Raw genomic sequence first — 7,834 nt, forward strand, 5'->3', positions numbered from 1 at the left:
CATTCAAAGTGTGGAAACAGGTGCTGGGTGTTTTGGACTATATGTTTCTGCAACAGGAGGAATCTTGTGCTTTATAGTGACCAACTCACCAGCACTGGCAACACTGCCCTCTGTGCTTTCTCTCCAGCCATGGACACTGAGCCTTCGTCCTGAATTCAGCCTCTGCAGAAAGAGACAAAGAGGATTTGATTACGTATTATCTGAACAAAAACAGCGTAAAAGCTTGAATAATTTAGCTACAGGGTGAAACCCTATCAGGGTCACAACTGCAAAACAGACGATTCTTTACATGACAACTTGAAAACAATGACTCTGCTTACCTTAAGTAAACTGTAAAGTTGCGACAGTCATGAGATGTGTTGTATATCATATCTATACTGTACCTGTTCACTGATCCTCATCGCCTTCTCCAACTTGCCCTTGTAGTTGTTGACTTCCTTTAGTCCCATATCCATGCACAGATTCACCAAGAAACGCAGACCTGAACACAGACATTAACATATTGCTATCTTCTCCACACTCTGATCAGTCGATTGTGTGTTTTTTTTTTTGTTCGGTTAAAAGTTCTGTAACAAACAGGATTACTTACATTCTATATCCTCTGGAAACAGGCAGTGGATGTGTTTGTATTTTTCCAAAGCTTTCTGGTAGTCTCCTTTAAAAAAAGCAAAAACAGACACATTACTGATATGTTGAGCTAAGAAAGGGTGGCTCTTCATCATAATCTGTGAAGACTACTTAAAGGTTCAGTGTGTAGAATTGAGTGACATCTAGTGGAGAAGTTGCATGTTGCAGCTGAATACCCCTCATCTCATTCTACCATTCCAAACATGAAAGAGAACCCGTGGTAGTCTTCAGGTGTCATAAGAACTCAAAAGGTTTTTACTTTGTCCAGTTTGGGCTACTATAAAAAACATGGCGGCCTCCATAGACAGGACCCGCTCCCGATATATATATATATATATATGTATATATATATATATATTCCGTATATATATTAAATATAAAGAGCCCATCCTAGGGTAAAGAAAACAACAATTTGTACAATTTAAATGATCATCTAGGATTATTTTATATTCACTTTCTGCCAAAGATCCCTTTCCCCTAAATCTTGCACACTGGACCTAGATTATAATATGTAGAAGTTTGGTTTTAAATGATGAGGTTTTCAGTAGCAAACAGGCAGAGATTATGCAGTTAGATCTCATTCTTTAAAATCATTCTCACCATTTCTCCTGTAGCAGGCTGCCACCAAGAGCCGCCATTTCACCAGCGTCGGTCTGAGAAAACAAAACAGAAAGACATCCGCTGAGTACGAACACACAATCCTGCACGGCAAACGTTTTTTTTATTTGGTTGAAATTAAATTATTATCCAATTCTGAAATGAGCTGAGAGGCAAAAGCAGCAGATAATCTGTCTTCTTTGCTCGAGTAAAAAAAGATGTCTTCCTCTAGTGTGGTTGATGAGAGAACATTTCTACACAAGAATTCAAACAAGAACAATTAAAGACGACAGAAGAAATCCTGTGACCAAAAAATACTCTCAGATAAGTTGGCATTATGGTGATGATGCTGAAATTATCATAAATTTTACATTGATATATTTGGTTTATGCTCTTGTCTTCAAAAGTTAAGTAAATACTGGTTACTTACTGCAGGACTGCAGCTCTCTCAAAGGATTTGATGGCCTTCCCACAGGACTGAGTCTGTATGTAATATCCCGCAAGCCACTCAATCACTTCCACGCTGCAAGGGTAGAGCTTAAAGGACTAAACAGCAACATAATACAAAAATATTAGAGCACTTCCATGTGTGTCTGTGTTATTTCAACGCCTATTCGACTACAGAGGCTCCTGGCCCATAACTGAGCATCCACCCATTGGTGCCAGGTGTCTACCCATAGGAATGTCCAGGTTACAGGTCGGTAGATTTCTGTAGTGGACGAGGTTTCATGTAACCAGAGCTGAAATGTTAATTCAGAAAAACACTTGGTCATAAACCTTGTACCTCGTAGTAGTACTGGTAAGCCTGCAACTTGTCTCCTGTTGCATCATGCAGCTGCCCCAGCTTGGCCAGTGCACTTGGGTCGGTGGGAGTTGAACTGATGATGTGCATCAACCATTCTATCGCCTGGTGGTTATCCCCCAGAAGCTCAAATCTGAGACGCAGAGAGTCAAGGACCAAGAGATGCACCTATGGCGATAGGGCGAGGCGCAGGTTTGAATTCCTGAATGAGGCAACAACCACTGAGGTATAACTGACTGAAGAAGCTACACCTCATAACACAAGCACATCCACAAACACGTCTTATGAGTAGGATACAGTTTGACCAGCTGATATATGACTTGGTTGTCGTTCCTCAGGATGGAGTGGAGATCCAGGAAGCAGTGCAGAGCCTCCTCCGGACAAGTCAGCTTCTTATAGCACAGACCTGGTACAAGAAGAGGGAGATGAAAGTTGTTGATTAACATTTGCTCAAGGGCGACTTTAAATCAGCTGCTGTTAATATTTTTTATCATAATGATGAGTCAAAAGAAAGTCTGATGATAATGTGTCAATGTAAAAGCTCCTCTCTGGAATGAAAAGCTTCACAGTGATGTTCAACTCATTGTTTTTGTGCAGCCATCAAATTCACTGTTTCACTGCTGTAGTCTTCAGCCACAATAAACAATTTTCAGCTATAAATTCCACAACTACTGCACATTTACACTACAATAAATCACCCCTTGTACCACTACTATATCATAAATGGATGTGTTACCAAGGTTGTAGAGGGCCTCTGTGCAGGCGGAATGATTCGTCAGTGCCTCTTTGTAGCACTCCACAGCCCTCTCATAGTCCTGTTTGCCGAACACTGCGTTGCCCTTGTTGATGAGTGCTGCTGGGTTGTGGGGATCAGCCTTCAAGGCGAGATGAGCGTATTCCTCCGCCTGGTCATAGTTCTTGTCCTGTAAGAAGTTAAAGATCTGAGGGAATCATTTACTGGTACTAGCTTGGCACAGAGAGTGTAGGCTGCAATTCTTAAATAAAATTCACTTGAATAATTTTGTAGAAAATCTATTTGACCTAATGCAATAGGCAATAATCTCCAAACATGCCTCTTTCTTTATGTTTGTGATGTTTAGTCATCGAAGAGTCTTACCAGGAAGTGACGAAAAGAGAGGTTGTTGGCTGTGTTGCCCTTCACTCTGCTGTCCTTCAAATGAAATTTATTCAGGATTTCAAATGCCTGATCAGATATATATACAAAAAAAACAACATTAGTAAAACATTTGACCCTGGCTTTTGTCTAGTTTATTACTATATTATTATACTGACTATGGTTAAAGCCTGTTTTCCCAGCATGCAGCATACTTCCAAACATTATAACCCAAGTTTTTATTAACTTTGAATTTAAAAAAACATACATTTTCCACATGCTCGTCGAATTATGAAATTGATTTGTTAAATTTATATTATTCCTATCAGCAAACTTTGACTGATGTGGAATTATAATATATATTCTGGAAAACAAGATGATCCAAAATCATCATAAATCCAACAACTATATTATTAATTTTGATAATATGCACCTATTTTGACAAGGTTATTTCCAACATGTATTAGAGAAGACTTGCATAATAAATGATAACAATACACTCACTGGTTTGAAATCCTTCTGTTTAAGTTGGGCGATGGCTTTAGCAAACTCCAGGTCACTGGCGAGCTCAGAATGCTGAGAATTCTTCACCATGTTCATGCACCTAAAAACAAAAGAAAACAACCAACACAGTATGATTATTAGGTGTTTTTTTTTATACAAAAAATGTTACAGGAATAATCCAACTCTCCTAAGCAGAGAGAAAAAAGTGAGAAAAATGCCCAATTGTAACAAATTATTTCGGTTCCTGCTTGAAAAACTTGCTACATGCTCCTTCAACAGTCCACAAATCAAAACTTTACACTGGTGACCAGCAGTAACTATTGTTTTCACTTTTGCTTGCACAGGGACACAGCTGCATGGAGAATTGATGCCAATATGAAGCCTGGTTAAGTAGAATCGCACCAAAAGGAAACATCGAGCGATATCCAGGCTTGATTTTCAGCACCAAAATTGAGAAGTTCGATTTAGAAACTGCTGATTTCACTTGAGTTTAGTTGTATACACTGTATGTCATCTGCTATTAACAGTGAGATGTGAAACAAAAGCACAATAGTCACCAACCAGTCAAGTCCAGCTGCAGCAGAAGTCTCCATAGCCGGAGCGATGAGCTTGGCAGCGGTCACAATGTACTTTTCTGCCTGTTTTTCTCTATGTAGGGAAAGAGGAAAGGACACGAATTGAGGAAATTAAGGGTAAAATAAAAACATAAATTAAATGTTCAGTGTGTAAGATTTAGGTGAAAGGGATCTACTGGCAGATATTTCATACAAAATAATCTTAGTAATGTTTTCACTACTGTGTTTCATCTAGGAGCAGGACCTCTCTACAGAGGCCACCATGTTTTTTACAGTAGCCCAAACTGGACAAACTAAACACCTTTTGAGTTTTTATCACAACTGAAGAGTACCACAGGTTCTCTTTCATGTTTGGAAGGGGATAATGAGGTGAGGGGTATTCAACTGCAACATGCTACTTCATCACTAGATGTCCCTCAATTCTACACACTGAACCTTTAAATCTAAGTGTTGCGGGCATTGTGTTCTTACTGTGCCTCCTTCGTCTGGTGAAGCTCGTCGTTCATGGACTCGATGGTCGCGTTTGGACAGGTGTCACCCTGGAAAAGTCGACAGTACAAGGTTTGATTTAAGACGTTTAGCACCGTATTTTGTGTATCGTCTGTAGTGACCAACAAAAGACAGGAGTAATTCTTGAAAATCAGCAATCAACTTTAATTTCTTATTCCTGGTGTGCTGTCTAATTTAATTTGTTTTGAGTACACATATCTTCCTGTTACGCACCTCAGACGGGAAGTGCTTGGCCTCATCATCAGTGCCCAGAGGGGCCAAAAGTAGCATCTCAAACCCATTCCTCATCATCTTGTCACCAATGGCATAGTAGCACAGGACGAGGTTGTAGCCCACCGTGACGTTGGGGCTCTCTCTCATGACCTCTTCAAAACAGCAGATGGCATCTGGGTACTGGCACATGTGAACAAAGACCACGCCAATATTCTGCTTGATCTTCATCCTCCTCTTCTTGTGACAGTTGGGGGTCCGATCCAGTGCCTTGCAGTAGAGCTTGATGGCTTTGGGGTAGTTCTTTTGTCTTACATATATGTTGGCCATGCTGAGTCTCAGTAGGCCTGGAGGAACATCACAGACAAAGTTTTAAGGAAAATCTAGTACGACTGATATAAAAAGCAGTATACAAGTATCTGGGGTTATTTCAACTACTGATGGTGGATGCACAGGTTTACGATAGCAGTCTGCTTACCAGTATAATTGCAGTTCCTGTTCTTTACCATAACCCGATAGGTGCTCAGGGCCTCTGGGTACATCTTGTTGTTCTCAAACTGGTTTGCAAGATTAAACAAAACCTGGTAATGATGGAAATATTATATTTACTGCAATGAGTCAATTAATTAAAAAAACTAAAACCCTGACATATATTTAATTTACTGTCTCTTCCTCTAACATGAAAATAATCACAAATGAATTAAATAAAATGAGAAATGAAATCAGATTTGCCACTGTCTTCTGAAGAAAATTGATGTATTTACAGGGAAAACTGATCATAAAAGTTACATTTGATATCACGTCTAAAGAACAAAATGAAGGAGAATTCCCCCTGCCACATACAATAGCTGTAAATAATGTAATTTGCCTTCCTGGGTGCATTTGTACATGAGAGGTGCTGGAAAAAGGCAGGTATTGTCCTTTCCTTACGTGACAACTAAACACCAGATTTTAAGAGGGTTACCCAAGATGGTATTTAAGCTTTTAGGCATATCATTTTAGAGTAGTCCTATAGGAAGTAAAACTCCATCATATCACCTAAAGGCACTACAGCAGCCAATGAGGTACAGCAGCCTTACTTACAGTGAAGGAAAGATCGACATTGATTCTGTACCCAGACTTTTCCCTCTGTTTCACCAATGCTCGCTCATTCCTCACTGCCTCTATGGCTTTCTCAACAGCCTGTAGAATCACAACACACGAACACATGCACAGGTCATAAGAAGAGACACCAACATCCGTGTCCAAACTGAACAATACCAAGTCAGTTAACTTTGTCCTTTGGCTGAAAAATACTGTTCATCTGCACTGAAGCATTGGAAATATACTTAAAGGTCCAGTGTGTAAGATTTAGGTTAAAGGAATCCATTTTGCACTTGTGTAATCACCTATTGTATGAATTGTTGTTTTCTTTAGCCTAGAATGGGGCCATTTTATTTAAATACTTTTAAATATATATATATATATTTACATTGGGGGTGGGTCTTCTCTACAGAGGCTGCCATGTTTTTTACAGTAGCTCAGACTGGACAAACTAAAGACCTTTTGAGTTTTTAGGACAAGTGAAGGCTACCACAGGTTCTTCTTCATGTTTGGAAGAGGAGGGTGAGGTGAGGGGTGTTCTGATGCAACATGCAACTTCACTACTAGATGTCACTCAATTCTACCCACTGAACCTTTGAGCTTTTTTGGCCGGCAACCTTTTTTAAGGTTTTAAAAGTCTGTTGGATGAGCAGAAAGCTTTCCTACAGTATTGAAATTTATAGTAGTAGAGTAAGTAGTAAAGAATCTGACCAATTTTAAGTCTCCCTTGCTCTGTGCTATCCAGCTCTCTTTGATCAATTCATTGACTTCCTCCTCCAGGATCTTATGCATTTCGGACCTGGAAGACGGCAGACACAGAAATACAACGTGTGATAATGTTGCTGGAAAGCACGACGTATTCTCCTGCTTCAAAAGACAGTGACATGCACAGTATATCAGGGCAGATACATAAATAAATGTCTGGGCTTTTTTAATTCACAATTCATGAATATGGTATATTTATTACTGTATATATATATATATATATATATATATATATATTAATTGTAACTTAAATGTAAAATGTTACCACTGCTATAACATTTTTCTTTAAATATCAATTATACTGAACTTGAAAATTCTACACCGTTCTTATAAACATTACAGTTACACACTGCAAAGGAGAAATTGCTGGGTTTGGGTGATACAGTGATATTCTTCGAAGAACATTGGAAAGTTCAACTCACATGTCCTCATCCTCTGCTTCAAGAGAAGGGTTCTTGTCAGAAGGGTCATTAGTTGAATCTAAAAATGCAAGATCCAAAATGAATACAAAGTCAGACAGCAACAGTCTTTAATAGATGATAAATACTATTGGACAGAGGGAAATCAGTGGGTAGAGGAAATGAACAAATAAAGTAATAACCCACTAACTACTCTGAGAACCACACTGAAAATGTTTCTCTATATCCGTTTCTGTTGTAGAATAACTTCCACAATGCAGACACACTCACATGAACAGCCCCTGAATCACAAGCTAATACAAGATCACATAATAATCATATAATAAACATATATGTAGAGATAATGAGTCAAAAACAAAAACTGTAAAAAACAATATTTGCTTATGACTGTAGAACTCACCACAATTTATTGAGGAGGTGTAACTTGCACCACTAATGGCAGTCATTGGCCGGTAGGTACTCATTTGCCGGTAAGCACTAATTGGCCGGGAGCCAGTCATTGGCCGAGAGGGGGTCATTGGCCAGGAGGCATTCATTGGCCGAGAGGGGGTCATTGGCCGGGAGGCATTCATTGGCCGAGAGGGTGTCATTGGCTGGGAGGCAGAGATTAGCCGGTCGGCTCCACTCT

At 39.4% G+C, this 7,834-nt stretch overlaps 1 protein-coding gene across 1 annotated transcript; it reads right to left on the reverse strand.

Annotated features, from left to right (window-relative positions):
• Positions 1 to 260: 260 nt before the first annotated feature.
• Positions 261 to 5,496, reverse strand: LOC118119134 (intraflagellar transport protein 88 homolog). Its single transcript, XM_047342387.1, has 14 exons — positions 5,418 to 5,496; positions 4,943 to 5,286; positions 4,691 to 4,758; positions 4,206 to 4,292; positions 3,645 to 3,744; positions 3,144 to 3,230; positions 2,763 to 2,949; positions 2,324 to 2,432; positions 2,009 to 2,159; positions 1,655 to 1,770; positions 1,228 to 1,280; positions 590 to 655; positions 384 to 481; positions 261 to 266 (listed from the first exon to the last, which is right to left on the reverse strand). The coding sequence occupies exons 1-14, from the start codon at positions 5,479 to 5,481 to the stop codon at positions 261 to 263; spliced, it is 1,536 nt and encodes a 511-aa protein (XP_047198343.1). The 5' UTR covers positions 5,482 to 5,496.
• Between the last annotated feature and the right edge of the window lie 2,338 nt (positions 5,497 to 7,834).

The sequence above is a fragment of the Hippoglossus stenolepis genome, chromosome 12 (assembly GCF_022539355.2).
Source record: "Hippoglossus stenolepis isolate QCI-W04-F060 chromosome 12, HSTE1.2, whole genome shotgun sequence".
In the NCBI taxonomy this organism is placed as follows: domain Eukaryota; kingdom Metazoa; phylum Chordata; class Actinopteri; order Pleuronectiformes; family Pleuronectidae; genus Hippoglossus; species Hippoglossus stenolepis.

What these genes read in the sequence shown, in the direction of transcription:
- LOC118119134 (XM_047342387.1), bottom strand. Translation starts at nt 5,481, where the DNA reads ATGTACCCAGAGGCCCTGAGCACCTATCGGGTTATGGTAAAGAACAGG. An exon ending in GCTGCAGCTGGACTTGACTG is followed by an intron (nt 3,745 to 4,205) that starts GTTGGTGACTAT and finishes TTTTGTTTTTAG; the next exon opens with GTGCATGAACATGGTGAAGA. An exon ending in AGCCTGCTACAGGAGAAATG is followed by an intron (nt 656 to 1,227) that starts GTGAGAATGATT and finishes CTTTTTTTAAAG; the next exon opens with GAGACTACCAGAAAGCTTTG.